At 47.8% G+C, this 15,481-nt stretch overlaps 2 protein-coding genes across 2 annotated transcripts; one reads left to right on the top strand and one right to left on the bottom strand.

The window, feature by feature from the left end:
* Positions 1-1,664: 1,664 nt before the first annotated feature.
* Positions 1,665-3,974, bottom strand: LOC127313566 (uncharacterized). The gene is made up of 4 exons (XM_051344050.1): positions 3,722-3,974; positions 3,042-3,147; positions 2,090-2,238; positions 1,665-1,994 (listed from the first exon to the last, which is right to left on the bottom strand). The coding sequence occupies exons 1-4, from the start codon at positions 3,911-3,913 to the stop codon at positions 1,899-1,901; spliced, it is 543 nt and encodes a 180-aa protein (XP_051200010.1). The 5' UTR covers positions 3,914-3,974; the 3' UTR covers positions 1,665-1,898.
* Positions 3,975-6,050: 2,076 nt separating this feature from the next.
* On the top strand, positions 6,051-9,731 carry LOC139833854 (uncharacterized). The gene has a single exon (XM_071824210.1). It carries the CDS (start codon positions 6,051-6,053, stop codon positions 9,729-9,731), a length of 3,681 nt encoding a protein of 1,226 aa, XP_071680311.1.
* Positions 9,732-15,481: the final 5,750 nt, after the last annotated feature.

Genomic DNA, 15,481 nt, shown 5'->3' with positions numbered 1-15,481 from the left:
CTTCTTGGCAGCTTCTTCTATTTGCTGCTCCGACTGGCCCGCCCCAGAGGTTTTCTCCGGGTGCGCGGAGGTCCCCTCAGTCTCCTTGCCGGAATCCTTTGAAGGGTCCAGCCTGATGGGGACAAAGGGAGGAGGGGCGGAGGAAATTGGCGTCGCCATGATCGGTTCCGAGCTCGGAGGCGGAGTCGTCGAAGACATCTGAAGAAAAAGGTTGGCGGAAACTTTCCTTAGTCGGATCTCACTTCGTCTTCCCCAAGTCTATCCCTACCAACTACGGCGCGAAGTTTGAGCTCGAGGTTTTACCGTAATGGCGCGTGCGGTGGTCGGAGTTGCCGGCGGCGAGTTTTTCCGCGCGGTGGTTCGCCGGAGTTAAGAACACGAAGAACACTGCGGCGGAGGGCTCGCTCCGGCGATGCTCCGGCGAATTTCCGGTGGTTTCCGGCGCGGCGGAGGAATGGCTCTCGGGCGGCGCTCGGAAGAGAAGTAAAAAGGGGGTGAATGAGGTGAGAAGGGGTCGACGGCTGATATTTATAGGCTGAGGGGATAAGATTCGTGTTCCGCATCCTGTGGTCGGAACGCAAGCGTCGCGCCGTTGGATGCGTGACACGTGTCCCAAACCCTAGCGGTAAGAATGGCTAGAGATAAGTTACCGCGCAAATCGCGCGAAAATGGCGCCAGAATTGGCGGAACCGTTTGAGTCTTTTAAGATTCCGGGTAATTGCGTGAAGATAAGTTGGCTCTCGTTCGTGAGCAGGGAGTAACCCGGAAATGTTCTTTGGAACGTCGATGGATGAAGTCCCGCAGGATGAGAGCATTTTCCGGCTATAAGTTGGAAAAAGAAGAAAATGCAGTTTGAGCTCTTCAAGTTTCTCCGCGTTGCCGATGATGCCGGAAATCTAAGGAACAAGCATGGCGGAAACTGCAGGCGAAACTCGGAGAACTCTGGGGGCTACTGTTGTGGGTATACTTCATGGGTGTACCATCGACAGTGCCTAGATCCGGCAAGCCCGGGTGGCCCACAGACGGTGATGAGGCATGTGGCCCATCGGGCGGCCCGATTCTTGTCGTTGATCATGCAGGAAGAAGTCCAGCCCAGGATCGGCAGGCCGGATCCGTACCGACCTAGGAGTGACCCGGATCCAGGGAGGCCCATGAGGAACCTGGATCCAGTACGACGTGTATGGAAGGCGGATCCGTGACGTGCACGGCAAGATATTGTACCGTAGCTAGGCTGTCTGTAATCCGGCTAGGACTCTCCATGTAAACCCTAGATCCGTGCGCCTTTATAAGCCGGATCCCGGGAGCCCTAGAGGCACAACCACAACTCATTGTAACAACGCGAAAGCGCCCAGATAATTCCAGACAAGCAGCAGTAGGCCCTGTCATCGTGCAGGTGTTCCGAAGCTGGGTAACTCGCGTACCACCGTCCCGTGTGCACTCCGCCCTATGGCCCCTACTTCTTCTCCCCCTCGTGAGGATCCCTCCTCCGGGGTACCGTCGATTAGGCAACGACATTGCCCAATATCATGCGAAAAACTTGGAACTTGTAGTCTTTTACAAAAGAGAACTACTGCACATGCTCCAACCTAAGTATCCATCTCAAGTAATTGACAACACTGAACTAATCATAAACAAATTCAACCGAGGTATCAGAGACGCAAGACTTCAGATGACAGAGCATGCATGTACTCTTCGGTACCAAGACTACAGAAATGTTCAGGGCTCCCTCTACACAAATAAATCTCTTAATTTGGTGAACAGTGGCTAGCACCTCCATACACTTTAGTCCCAATGCTAATTAATCTTTTACTTTACTGTTCCAATCAAACTTCTCTGTTAGATCAGCAGCTTAATTTCCTACCGCACAACAGATCAGCGGGTTCAAGGGTAGGGCAACATCACTCCTGCTTGCTACGGGCCTCACGAGCACGGTGCTTGAGCTCAGCCCTTTTCCACCTTACCATCAGCATGCAGAGCGTCACAAGGGTGTTCACCTGGAGAACAAGTGCATAAGTGACAGTCGCCCATAATAAAAGCAGATAGAGATGCGTACAGACACAATGAATGACATGGCAGGCGAGGCGCTTACCAGAATAAGTATTGTAATCACAAGCAGGGGACCAGACCACATGACCGAGATGAAGAGACCTTGGGGATCAAAGTAGTTCTGGCTTGAGAAGCTCTTCCAGTTTTGTCCTAAGAATGCGTTTAATTTCTCGGCAAGAAATACACCAGAAACTGCAACAAGTACAGAAAGTAAGCAAACTGCATAAACCGAAATAACATCAAGAAAAGGACATTCAAGTTCAACTTAAGCAATGAGTTCAGTTCTATAATAATTGTGCAATCAGCCTAACTTTTTTTCCTGGATTTATTGTTGGGATAGTTATGGGCACTTAGTTTTTGGTCCAGGACTTGCACAGATCCTGGTTCCGCGACTGTTCACAAACCTATTCTAGTTAAGTCTCTACTCCATGTCATCAACATGCCAATACCAGAAGTTTGAGCCATGATTTCTCAAAAGCAAAGGACCAGTCAGAAGCAGGCCAAGGGGGCAGTCTAGCTTATTGTAAAAGCTGCCACTTTGCCTTTGAATCTAAACTTGCATTTTAATGGAACAAGGAAACATAAAACTTCAAGGTCATGTTTAATGGTAGAACTTCTCTCTTACATCTACTTATTATTACTTGCTAAAATATCCAAACTACTTATATATAGTTCAATTTTACACTGATGTAAACTAACATGCAAAGAATTAAAAAATGGTGAAGGTCCTCGCACAGTACAGAACTAGAAACTGGAGAAAAGAAAACGTCAGTGCTGATGCAAATTAGAGAAGATTTCCAAAGTTGATACATCTGCACCCCATGATTATTTTAATGTATTCAAGAAAAAACAATGCACAAATATATCGGTACTTACGGCTGGTATAGGATGGCATTCGAAATTCACATAACATGAACGATGTGCACATTCGGTAAACAATGGTACTATGAGTCTGAAGGCCAAATAAAGAACAACGATAGGAAAATAACACTCACATGTCAAGGCTGACAACATAAGTTGGAAATTGATGTTCCTCCTGGATATGATGGTTACCAGCAGCAGAATAAGATGGAAACTTATCATACCAATCAACCAAGGTTCCTGAAGAGCACAAAAGGAAAAGATCGGTCAAGGTAAGAACAGAGACGACGATCACCCATCAGATGAGGTGAAGTTGATGATACAGTCCAACATGAGCACACATACATCAGTCGCATCAAGCAAACAACGGTAGTAGCTACTCCTTGCAAAGAAAAAGGTGCTAGCTACTGAGTTCCATGTGGGAAAGCATCATCTTGGAAGCTCCGACATTGGAGCAATCACAAGCACTAACACCTTACATTTCAAATTCGGGCTTTACTTTCAGAGACAACGGGGTGTTGCTTGGTTTACTTTTTTTTTTTTTTTTGAAACTTGTTGCTTGGTTTACTTGCTAGTAGTACATCCGAAAGTTTAAAAAGGAAAGACATGAAATCCGCCACTCCACCCGAACCATTGCTGAATCTCAAGAGAGATCCAGGCAAACCCTGCGATAATGAAATCACATCTTCGGTTGGATTTGCTCGAGGACACTGACTTCCAGCGGTTGCAGCGCGCATGCTACGTCCCGGTAGAACCAGTTCGAGGTGGACGCGAGAGAATCAAGGGGAAGAAGAACGGAAAAAAGGAGACGCACCTTCCAGTCGACGGCGTGGAAGAAGCCGATGAAGGTGTCGACGGCGGGGGCGAACCCGCCGCGGAGCTCGGTGGAGACGCGGCCGAAGAGCTCCGCCACCACGTCGGCGTGCTCGTTGAGCGCCGACCGCACCTCCTCCACCGCGCGCCCAACCGCCGCCGCAGCCGCCGATGAGGAGGAGGAGGAGGCCATCTCGTCGCGTGATCTGATCTCTCTGCGCTGCTCTCCTCTTTTCTGCAGGAGACGCAAAGGCAAGCGAGGTGGTTCCTTGTGCCTAAATTGGGGCCACGCGTCAGTGACATCAAACGGTAGACCGGATTGGGCCGGGCTTCTCGTTTGTCTGGGCTGGGCTTGCGCCCAGAACAAATTATACATCGCCAATCAAGAGAGAAGCGTGCGAGCAAGAAACAAGGCCGCCGTTTGTTCACCTAGCGACTAGGGTTTAACTACTCCGGCGGCGATTCTCTCCGCCGTGAGTTTCCGATCCGGTACCGATCTCCGCCCAATTCCCTCTCTGACTCGAATTCGCTAGAGTACTCGGGCTGATTAAGGGGACAGCTAGCCTGTCTACCCGGCCTTGGTATTCCTGAGCGGTTAGGGTTTTGGAGGAGGGCGAAGGGAGGTTTTGAAGCGGAGGATAATTCATGGAGACATCTGGAGGATCTTCGGGCGTGGGGAAGAAGGATGAAGCTGAGGAAGCGCTGGCTAGGGCGCTTCAGAATATAGAATTGAGGGAGGGAGAATTGGATGATGTCTTCATAGATGATCAAGAATTGGAAACGATGAAGAAGAAGGCAAGGTGGTTGGCGGTAGCGCGTGTTCATACGCGAAAAAGCTTTAGTTCAGAAGCTCTGTTTGAAACTCTGAGGTATGTTTGGAGCTTAGCTGTTAATCCGGAGATGAGAGAGGTGGATGACAATCTGTTTACTTTCAAATTTTTCTGTCTCGGAGATTGGAATAAGGTCATGCACCAGGGACCATGGTTGTTTCGCAAGTTGATGGTTGTAATTGCTGAGTATGATGGTATATGTGCGCCGGCGGAAGTGCCATTGAATCATGTGGCAGTATGGGCGCAGATCCACTCCATCCCAGAATTATACCATAATCAATCGGTGGTGGATCAACTGGCAAGGAGGATAGGACATGTGAAGAGCATGGAGATGACACATAAAAGGTGGTTTGAAGGGGATTATGTGAGAATCAGGGCAAGCATTGATGTGAATAAACCTTTGATCCGTTTTGCACCGCTGAATATGCGAGAAGCGGGAAGGAAGATGCTCCTAGTTAAATATGAGAAAATCGGTTTCTTCTGTGATGTTTGTGGGGTTCTTGGCCATGATATGGAGGAGTGTGGGGATGGTGTCCATAATAAGGAGGATATCCAGTATGGTAATTGGATGCTTGCGAAGAGGAGGGCAAATATTGGTGGGGTTCCAAATTTTAGGGCCTCCTTCCCGGGGAGGTTTGGAGGGAGGGGCAGAGGTAATGGCGACCCCATGGGAGCTAGAAAGAGGAATTCAGGGGAGGTTTTTGCTGATGAGGACCTTGCAGATACGGCGTCAAGCCCAGCCAAACCCCCTGGTTTAGCTGATATGGAGGAGGATAAAATTCCAGAAAAGGTAGCCCATGCAGGGGTAGCAAGAGGCATTGATTTTGATGAGCAAGATGAGGAGGCCAATGATGGAGGGGAGGACGGTGGTGCGGGGAAAGAGGAGGTACCTCCTCCGCCACCTTCACACACTGCACCAATTCGTGAGAAGAAAAGGCCTAAGAAGGGAACAGAGGGTGGGAGTAAATCAGCCAGCTCGGCTGATTCTGAAAGCTTGGCAAAATCGGCGGCCTCCGGGAAGGAGGACCGCCGGGCCTAATGTGTACCATGTGCTGGAACTGTCGAGGGTTGGGCGATCTGTCGACAGTTCATGAGCTGCGCGATCTCGCGCGGATTAACTCGCCTTCGATCCTGTGTGTTGTTGAGACCCAAATAGCAAAAAACCGAGTTGAAGGGCTGGCTAACACACTAGGTTTCGATAGTGCTTATGGAGTGGGGAGTACTGGAAGGAGTGGAGGCTTGTGCATTTTTTGGAAGAATCCAATGCAGCTTACATTGAGGAATTTTTCCAAATATCATATTGATATGGTGGTGGAGGAACAAGGGAAGGATCCATGGAGGTTGACTGTCTGGTATGGAGAGGCGAATAGAAGCCTGCGATACAAAACTTGGGACATGATGAGATACCTAAAAGCGGATAGTGATCTGCCATGTTGCTGTATTGGTGATTTTAATGAAGTTTTGAGGAGGGAGGAACAAATGGGGCCGAATGAAAGAGAGATGGCTCAGATAAACCTCTTTCGTGAGGTTGTCGATGCTTGTCAATTATGTGACATTGGTTATGTGGGGTTAGATTGGACTTTTGAGCGGCGGATCCAAGGAGGAGATTACTGCCGCGTGCGGCTCGATCGTGTCTTGGCGTCAGCAGAGTGGTCTGAGATGTTCCCGTTGGCCACTTTACATCATTTGCATGCGGTAAAATCTGATCACTCTACAATTCTTCTGATGAATGAGATGGAGGCACAAAATCAGAGAATTGCTCTAGAGAAGCCGTTTCGCTACGAGGTAATGCGGGAAAGACATGAGGAGTTCCAAAGTACCCTAGAGGCAGCTTGGGGTCCTTCAGGGGCGGGAAATGTGGAGGAGTTGCAAGCTAAGCTTCTATCCACGGCCATGGCGTTGAAGGGATGGGGCAACTCGTCATTTGGTGCGGTTCGCTCAGAGCTGCGTGGCCTTCGAAAGAAATTGCAGGAGCTGCATACGGACCCGGGGCGTTCGGTCCCTACTTATGAAGAAAAGAAGGTCGAAGAGAGGATAGCGGAGCTGGGCTATCGGGAGGAAATAATGTGGAGACAGCGCGCCAGGATTCAATGGTTAACCGAGGGTGACAAAAATACTCGGTTTTTTCATCATAAGGCGAGTATGAGGAGGAAGAAGAATAAAATCGACAAGCTAACGCGTGCTGATGGATCGGTATGTGAGAATATGAATGAGCTAGAGCAGATGGCTCATGATTTCTATGAGGATCTCTATAAATCGGAGAATACTATTGGTATAGAGGAGGTATTATCTCATGTGCCCCGGAAGGTTAATGGAGAGATGAATGATACTCTCAATGCGGCTTATACGGAGGAAGAAGTGAGGACAGCATTATTTCAAATGTTCCCGTCTAAGGCACCGGGGCCTGATGGGTTCCCTGCTCATTTCTTTCAAAAGCACTGGAATCTGTGTGGAAAGGAGCTCACACGGGTTGTTATTCAACTACTCAATGGAGAGGATTCTATGGAGGGAATAAACAGTACGTTCATCGTTATCATTCCGAAAGTACAAAACCCTACTTCTCTCTCCCAATTCCGCCCTATTAGCTTGTGCAATGTGGTGTATAAAATTGCATCCAAAGTACTCGCAAACCGGCTGAAGAAAATTCTCCCTGAGATAGTTTCTAAAGAACAATCAGCATTTGTTCCTGGACGCTTGATTACAGATAACGTGATCACAGCATATGAGTGTCTTCACTTTATGAAGTCTGAGAAGAGCAAGAAAGATGGTCATTGCGCATTAAAACTGGATATGAGGAAGGCTTATGATAGGCTACAATGGAGCTATCTTGAAGCGATCATGGTGAAACTGGGAATCTCACATCGATTCATTGATTCAGTTATGAGGGGTGTCAGGTCGGTCTCTTTTTCAGTGTTGTTTAACGGAGCTACAACAGAATCGTTTAGGCCATCGAGAGGAATTCGGCAGGGAGACCCTATTTCTCCTTACCTCTTCCTTTTGGCGGCAGAGGGTTTATCCTGCCTACTGAAAAACGCAATGAGCATGGGCGAGATGGCTGGTATTAAAGTGGCTATGAATGCACCGAGTATCAACCATCTTTTATTTGCGGATGATTGCATATTGTTTTGTAAAGTAGCGGTGGCTGATGTTACAAAGATGAGTGAAGTCCTAGAGAAGTACTGTGGGGCATCGGGTAAAAGGATTAAAAATGAAAAGTCCTCGATTTATTTTGGGAAGGGATGCCCGGATGTTCTTAGGACTGATATTAAAGCAGTGCTGCAAGTTCAGAATGAGACAATGAATGATCGGTATCTTGGACTTCCTACAGATGTTGGGCGGTCGAGGAATGGTGCTTTTAGCTACCTTAAGGACCAAATTTGGAAAAGGCTCCAAGGGTGGATGGAGATGATGCTGTCAATGGGAGGGAAAGAAATTTTGATAAAATCGGTGGTTCAAGCAATACCGACTTACTCGATGGCATTGTTTAAACTACCTCGGGGGCTATGCGATCATATTACGTCCATGGTGAGGAAGTTCTGGTGGGGGAGTAAGAAGGGAGAAAGGAAGGTGGCTTGGGTATCATGGGATTCGATGACAATGCCGAAATATAAAGGTGGGCTTGGATTTCGTGATATTGAAATATTTAATCTTGCTCTCTTGGCGCGGCAAGTCTGGAGGATCTTGACTGAACCTACTAGCCTAAGTGCACGCATTTTGAAGGCGGTGTACTTCCCTGACACGGATATCTTGTCGGCTGCTGTGGGGCCTAGAGCTTCTTTGATATGGCGGTCACTATGCGAGGGGAGGGATATGCTCAAATTAGGACTGATCAGGAGAATTGGGGATGGAGCATCAACAAAAATCTGGGATGACAACTGGATTCCGCGCGATCAGTGTATGCGGCCGTACTGTTGCATAGCTGAGGACCAAGAACATAGACCTGAGTACGTGGAGGAATTTATATGTTCGGCTACAAGGACATGGGATAGACAGATGCTGGAGAAGTACTTATTACCTATGGACGTTGAGGTGGTGACACAAATTCCAATTAGCTATGTGAGGCAACAGGATTTTTGGGCTTGGCATTATGAGAAATCCGGGGTATTCACGGTCAGATCGGCGTATCGGATGATCATGGCTACAAAACACCGGCGGGAGGCCTTTTTAGAGGGTCGTACTGAGGCCTCGGGAACGAAGCAGGAGGAGAAAAATTGGAAGAAGTTGTGGAAGATTAAAGTCCCGTCGAAACTCAGAACGTTTGCATGGCGTCTAGCACGCTCATCGTTGCCCACTGGTGAGGTTCGGCACAAGAGGAACATGGCGACGAGTGCAGTTTGCTCTATCTGTAATGAGGCGGTCGATAGCTGGAGGCACTCTTTGCTTGAGTGTAACATGGCCAGGTCTGTATGGGCACTAAAGGAGGACGATATCACGCTACCTCTTTTTGATGACGAAACGACCGATCCTAAACTCTGGCTGTTTCAGTTGAGCAACATTTTGAATCAGGAGAGTTTCATCGAAGTCTTGGTTACATTATGGGCTATATGGTGGGCAAGGAGGAAAGTTATCCATGAAGATGAATTTCATTCTCCTCTGTCAACCCATTCTTTTATCAGGCGTTATTTGGACGAGCTGGAGTATACAGGAAGGAAGAAAGAATCGGCTAAGGGTGGCGCACATGCGATAACGGCTAGGTGGGCTCCTCCACAGCCGGGGATGGTTAAGATAAATGTTGACGGTGCCGTGGCTAGATCTCTAGGAGGCGGAGCCTACAGTGCGGTTTGTAGGGATGATCAGGGAAGGTTCTTGGGAAGCTCCTCTGTGAAGATCAACGGGATCACTTGCCCGGTCACTCTTGAGGCTATGGCCTGTGCGGAGGCTATGTCGCTAGCTGCCGATCTACATGTGCATAATGTGCTGATCGCTTCAGATTGCTTGTCAATTGTTAAGGAGCTGCAGAGCAAACAAAGTGGTGAACCTCATTGCATGGTGATTAAGGAAATTCTATCTCGACGAAGTTCTTTTCAGGATGTCTTTTACATCCACGAGCGGCGTGAAGCTAATGGTGAAGCCCATCGTCTTGCGCGATCAACGACTACCTTAGATGCTGGTAGATATGTTTGGCTTGGGCACCCCCCTGATGGTTTGGGTATACCTGTAATTCTTGATGTAACTGTTTAATAAAGCTTCAGCTGTTCTTCTAAAAAAAAAAAATCAACAGAGAAGCTGTTGCGAAACTCAAAACTGATCCCACGAGTACATCCGTTCTCAAAAATAGGTGTATATACATCCCGTATGTACAAAAATAGTTTTAAAAGCTAAAAATGTTTAGGAAAAAAAATTCACATGTAGAGGAACATGTTCTATGGTTGCAAGTAAAACTTCGCAAGCTGTGGAGATGTACATGTAAAACTTTTTGTCAAAAAAATTCAACATTTCGAGATATAATTTTTTTGTAGAGAGAGCATACGCACCGGAGTGCCAAATTGAATTTCCATTTTAAATATGTTCAAAATACAATTTAAATAAATATGCACCTGGGTGGAGAAACACCTTGTCCTATAAAATCTAGCTATTCATCTAGCCAAACGTACCGGGGTGAAATTGTCTCTTTTGATAAACAGTGAGCTTCACAATTTTCTTTTCTATTATAAAAATTAAACTCATGGCAAGGAAAATAGAGGCTTGAAGTAAATGTCATCAAGCAAAGCCGTTGCCGCAGTCGACGGGAAATCTCCTGATTGACGTATTTCAATCTGATTGAATTATTATTCGAGAACATCCATCCTCAGTTAGCTGACTTTTTTCCAAGAGCTCCATCAGCCTTGCTTAGACATACATCAGCTCTACCATTACTATACACATTCTACCTACGCTTTTATGGAAAGAAAGAAGAAAGGTTGGATGGTTGGTCCACACAAAAAGAGATATGTAGGCCCAACCTTCAATTGCAGAGAATAGCAAGCCCCCTTTGCTGAACAGATGTATAGAGGAAAAGGGTGACCCACATTGCAAGGGAAGAGCCAAGAGCTAAGCCTCTACTATATCTTGAGGTTCCATGGTGTTTGCATCTATGACATAGTAAACAGGACCATTACAGGTTGCGATGAAGCTTCCTGGATTATACCGAATCACCACCCCAACTCCACATGTAATATTTTTTTGTTTAAAACTTGCATTATTTATTTTGACCAAAGACAAGTGTTTTCTCCCCCTTAAGTGTATTATCACTAAGAGATATGTTGAAACTTCATGTGAATGTCCTATATGTGTAGTCAAGGACCGGAAGATATTGAACACCTTCTCTTCCAGTGCCCGATGGCTCAAGATATGTGGAATGCTCTCGGTTTATTTGCAATTATAAATAAATCTATCCAAATTGATCATGCAGGATTGGTGGTCCGAGAAGCGTTGCTTCGACGAGATGATAGTGAACTCCATAACTTTGATAACATTGGGCTTAATGAGGTGATCTCGGTTACTTGATGCTATCTGTGGCTTATGGAGGTGATCTCGGTAATCAAGAATCATCCATAACGAGGAAGTACCCCCCCCCCCCCCGCCCCCCCCCCCCCATGTAAATGCACAATGTTTATTTTTTTCAATTTCAGCAAACTCGGTTACAGATAGAAAACCACAACAAAATTCTACAGAAGTTAGATGGGTAAGACCAGAGGATGTTTCTGTTGGATTTTGTTGGTGCGATGATTCTTGATTATCAAGGCCTATTCGTCGATGCGGCTAGAAGATATCTCCCTCGTGTTGCTTCAGCTTCCATTGCGGAGACAATGGCGACGCGACAAGGTTTATCTCTAGCTAGTAGAGTGGGATGCAACAATATCATTACAGAAGGTGATTCATTGGGAACAACTAATGAGTGCAATGGATGAAACTTGGTGCCCAGAGACACCTAAAATGTTTTTACTACTTTTGTGGATTTTAGCATCATGAATTGGAGGTGTTATCTACAAGCATTGTTTGAGGGAAGCAAATAAAACATTCTTGTAATTGGGATGATTTTAATAATCTCATAAACATTGTAATTTTTGCTAGTGATTAATAAAGTTCCTGGTGTTTTCCTCAAAAAGAATTGAGCTTTTTTCTTTTTTTAGTGAAGAAAAAAAGATAGGTGTTCCGGAGAGACGGTATTTTGGCTTTCTGGTGCATACGTTTCCTTTATTTGAAATGAAATTTAAAATTATGATGAAATGGTAGACATTCCAAAAAGCAAATATCAGCATGTACATCTTCACATCCTACGTGATAGTCATTCCACGAAAAATAGAGTTCTTATGTATTATGTGTAAAAAAAGATAAAGTTGGGTGGTAAATAACGCTTTTCACAATACTACTTCTTTTTATCTTTTTTACATAGCTCATAAAAATATTCTTTTCTCGCGCAACTTTGAAATTTTTTCTTTGGAGTTTTTTAACATTTTAAAATATAAATTTCCTTCAAAGGAAACATATACAACTAGAAGCTAAAGTGAATTACCAAGCCTTGGAGAGGGATGTTTTTCTTCTTGGGTGCATATGCTTCTTTTATTTGAAATGCATTTTAAAAACATTTTAAAATGACAAAAAACTCCAAAGAAATATCCACGTGTACATCTTCGAACCCTACCGTGCGGACAAAGTCATTTCATGAAAAATTGACATTTATGTGCTATGTAAAAAAGACAAAAATCTATATCTAATAATAAAGGAGCTAAGGTTTCTGCCAAAATTTTCGTCCAACTTTTTATTAGACCGTTTTACCCTCCCACCAAACCACATACTACTGCACAATGCCATTATGTAACGGTTGGTTCTAAACCAGAAACGAGAGTTCTCCGTCTCGCCCTTTCTCCTGTCCCGCACAGAAACATCCCGTGCCACACGCGGACACGAACCGATCCTTACAAAATCGAACCCCGCCCCACGAAAATTCACCCATATGTAGCATGTCTCCTTTGCATACGATTCGCGTAGAAGTCGTAGAAAACCAAATTGAATCTAGATCGATTGCAGCAGGGGGGAAGAAGATCTAGGGACGGAGGATCTCGCGCGGATAGGTCCTCACGATGGTGGAGGAGTAGCCAGGAGCTAGGGAAAGGCTCGGGGCGGGGCTTCAAGAGGGGAGCCCCACGGCGCAACTGCCGGCGAAAATCCGGGCGGATTAGTCGTGGATTGGGCGTTATTCCGCCGCCGGAGGAAAGGGAACTAGGCCGTGGCGGTTTCTGCGCGCGCGCGGAGGCATGCTTCTGGGCTCGGTTGCTGGCGAGGGGGAGGCGTTGCGCGGCACAGGAACACCCATCGAGCTCAGACCAGGACTTTGGCCAGGAGGCGTGCACGGGCAGGGTCGCGCAGACCGCCCCCGAAGCAAGAGCGGGACAGTTTTCCCGACGGTCCATCGCGACTGCACTAAAAACGCATGAGCAACAATCAGAGGGGAGGCCCGAGAGGAGGGTCGCGCGTCGCGTCCATGGCGACAACCACGCGGAGCATCAGTCAGTGGGGATGCCCAGGAGGATCCATGGCGACCGCGTTGACGAAGAGGGATCCTGGCGGGGAGGACGTCAGGGATGTGGACGACGCGTGGCGCAGCAGCGACTCCATCCCTAGCGCTGCTCCTCCCGGAACGGTGGTGCCCATGGCCGTGGCCCTCGACCGGGGTCCTCGCGGGGGCGTGGCCGGTGCGGTAGAGGCGTCGGAGACGGATGGGGTCGCGGCGCAGAGGTGAGAAAAGGTTCGCTGGACAGTGGGTGTCGGCCGAAGCGAGCTTGGCGGCGACGACGGAGGAAAACGGCAGGCTCGACTGCCAGGTCGTGAAGCGTTGGGCTTCGAGACGCGTCGTGCGTGCTGCCTGCGAGGCAACAGTTGGGCGAGGGGCGGAGCCGTTGGGCGGTCCTCGCCGGCGTGGTAGAGGCGCATGAGGGAAGCCGGGGATACGGAGGCGCTGGCGTGGACGGAGGTGGCGAGGACGGCCGGAGGTAACGCGGTTGGAAGGCGGCCGGCAGCAGAGCAAGCAGAGAGCAAGAAGAAAATTGGGGATTTTGACTCGATCCCCGTACGTATGTTGTTCCTACTGCCTTACTTTTTTTTTTCTCTCTGCAAATATCGTGGGTGTCTTCACGTGTCGTGGGAGCCGGTCTCCGAGTTCTTCTGTGCGAGCTGAGCGCGCAGCTACAAATTCATTGCTGCTAGCTGCTCGATATAGTTGCTGCTACCTACCCTTGATGGCTTGCTTGCTAGATGTGTTTGCAAAAAAGGATTGATCAAAGCCAGTTGATGATTTTGCTGCTTGCTAGATGTATTTGTGAAAGAAAAAAAAGCAAAGCTAACTTATGTTTAGTTTGTTCTAAATTATAATGTACTTGCAATATCTACATACTAGCAATTGTTTAATTAATGTTTAGCTTAGGTGGGCTGCCTTGGGTCATTTCGGTTTGGGTAAAATTTAGGTTGTGGGATGTTTTCGTTTAAAAGTGTTCTAAAAAAAATGCTTTTTAAAGTTGTTTTATCAGCTCCATTGCAACTTTTATCTAAAAAAGTTATCTTATCAGTTCCGTTGCAATAGTCACGTAGGAGCAATATTTCTGTTTTTTGATTTCTATTTTCAACTTAATCTATTTTCATCTGCCGCAGCAATGCGTGGATATATGTTGTCCCCGGAAATGTCTTGCATACGAATGTACCCTGTAAAATCAGTGTAGAGCAATGAGTCAGACGATATAATTCGTTTGAGTACTTGTTTCTCCGGGAGACGGTTTTACGGATACTTACTCCGTAGCGAAGCACGGGCTTTGTCCTAGTATACTAAAATGATGCTTTTTATGAGACATTTTTTTCCACACGAGGTAACACGTCCCAGGTAAACAACCACAGGACCAATCAAATCCCAGCACGTTTCACCTGTGGGCCCACCCAACAAGGATTCGATCCGATGGAATCCCAGCGTCATTGCCGCCACCACCTCTCCCGGAGTCCGCCGCTGCTCCGTCTCGTCGTCTCCCTCTCTCTGCCGGCTCTTCTTCTTCTTGCTGCCTCCGTTTCTTAATCCCAAACTGTTCTACCCGTCTTCTTCCTCGCTCCCGCTCGTCCGATTCCTGCTCTCTCGCTTCGATCGCTACCTAGAGCAACCGCGCACGATCATGGGCGACCACCCCGTAGCGCCGCCGTCGCCGACCTCTATTGCCGCACTCACCGCCTAAGCATTAAAGCTACCTGCATGGTGAATCCCGCCGCTCCCGAGAAACCGAAGCGGCCTGGATCGATTCGAGGCGGAGAGCCTCGCCTCGGGCGAAGCGGGTACGCGCGCAGTGTGCACGAGCCGGCCCCATCTCGCGGCCGCCGTAAACATCGGGAACACGAATCGTCCCTGTCCATTGAGCGGCGGGGATATGAAAAGCCCGGAGCGCCTCGGCTCCGCCATGATCAAGAACCAGTCCGTCCACTTGCCGATTCACCTTCCCGAGAGCGCGGCGCAACCAGATCCTTCCTCGAGTTCGACCGGCATGCGTGAGCTCATCGAGAAGGCTCTTCAGGCCAAGTTGCGCCCTGCTGCTGAGTTTGCCATGGAGACCGAGCGGCGTAGGACGGATGCCCGGCGAAAGCTGGATGAGGTGGTGGCCACCGTGGAGTTCAACGATCCGTTCATTGATCCCGCGGACGTGTGCTTGTCCCGTGAGCAGCTCTGGGAAGCTCGAGAAGCGGCAGCAGCTGTCCAAGCTCGAATCACTGGGATGACTCGCCGACATCAGGTGGAGGCGCTCCCAAGTGACGAAAACCCAGGAATTGGGTGACCTAAGCAGAAGAAGCCGATCGATGAGTTGCAAGTTATCAACTGTGTGTAATTAGTCTTGGTTGCGACTTGCAATTTTCTAGGACTAGGAGTATCATTCACTGGCATGTTCTCTCCCCTTGTGACAGTGAAAATCTCAGCTTTGTTC

This window comes from Lolium perenne, chromosome 7 (assembly GCF_019359855.2).
Source record: "Lolium perenne isolate Kyuss_39 chromosome 7, Kyuss_2.0, whole genome shotgun sequence".
NCBI lineage: Eukaryota > Viridiplantae > Streptophyta > Magnoliopsida > Poales > Poaceae > Lolium > Lolium perenne.
This window is presented reverse-complemented; position numbering and strand designations above follow the sequence as displayed.

What these genes read in the sequence shown, in the direction of transcription:
- LOC127313566 (XM_051344050.1), bottom strand. Translation starts at nt 3,913, where the DNA reads ATGGCCTCCTCCTCCTCCTCATCGGCGGCTGCGGCGGCGGTTGGGCGC. An exon ending in TCCACGCCGTCGACTGGAAG is followed by an intron (nt 3,148 to 3,721) that starts GTGCGTCTCCTT and finishes TGTGCTCTTCAG; the next exon opens with GAACCTTGGTTGATTGGTAT. An exon ending in TGATTACAATACTTATTCTG is followed by an intron (nt 1,995 to 2,089) that starts GTAAGCGCCTCG and finishes CTTGTTCTCCAG; the next exon opens with GTGAACACCCTTGTGACGCT.
- LOC139833854 (XM_071824210.1), top strand. Translation starts at nt 6,051, where the DNA reads ATGGCTCAGATAAACCTCTTTCGTGAGGTTGTCGATGCTTGTCAATTA.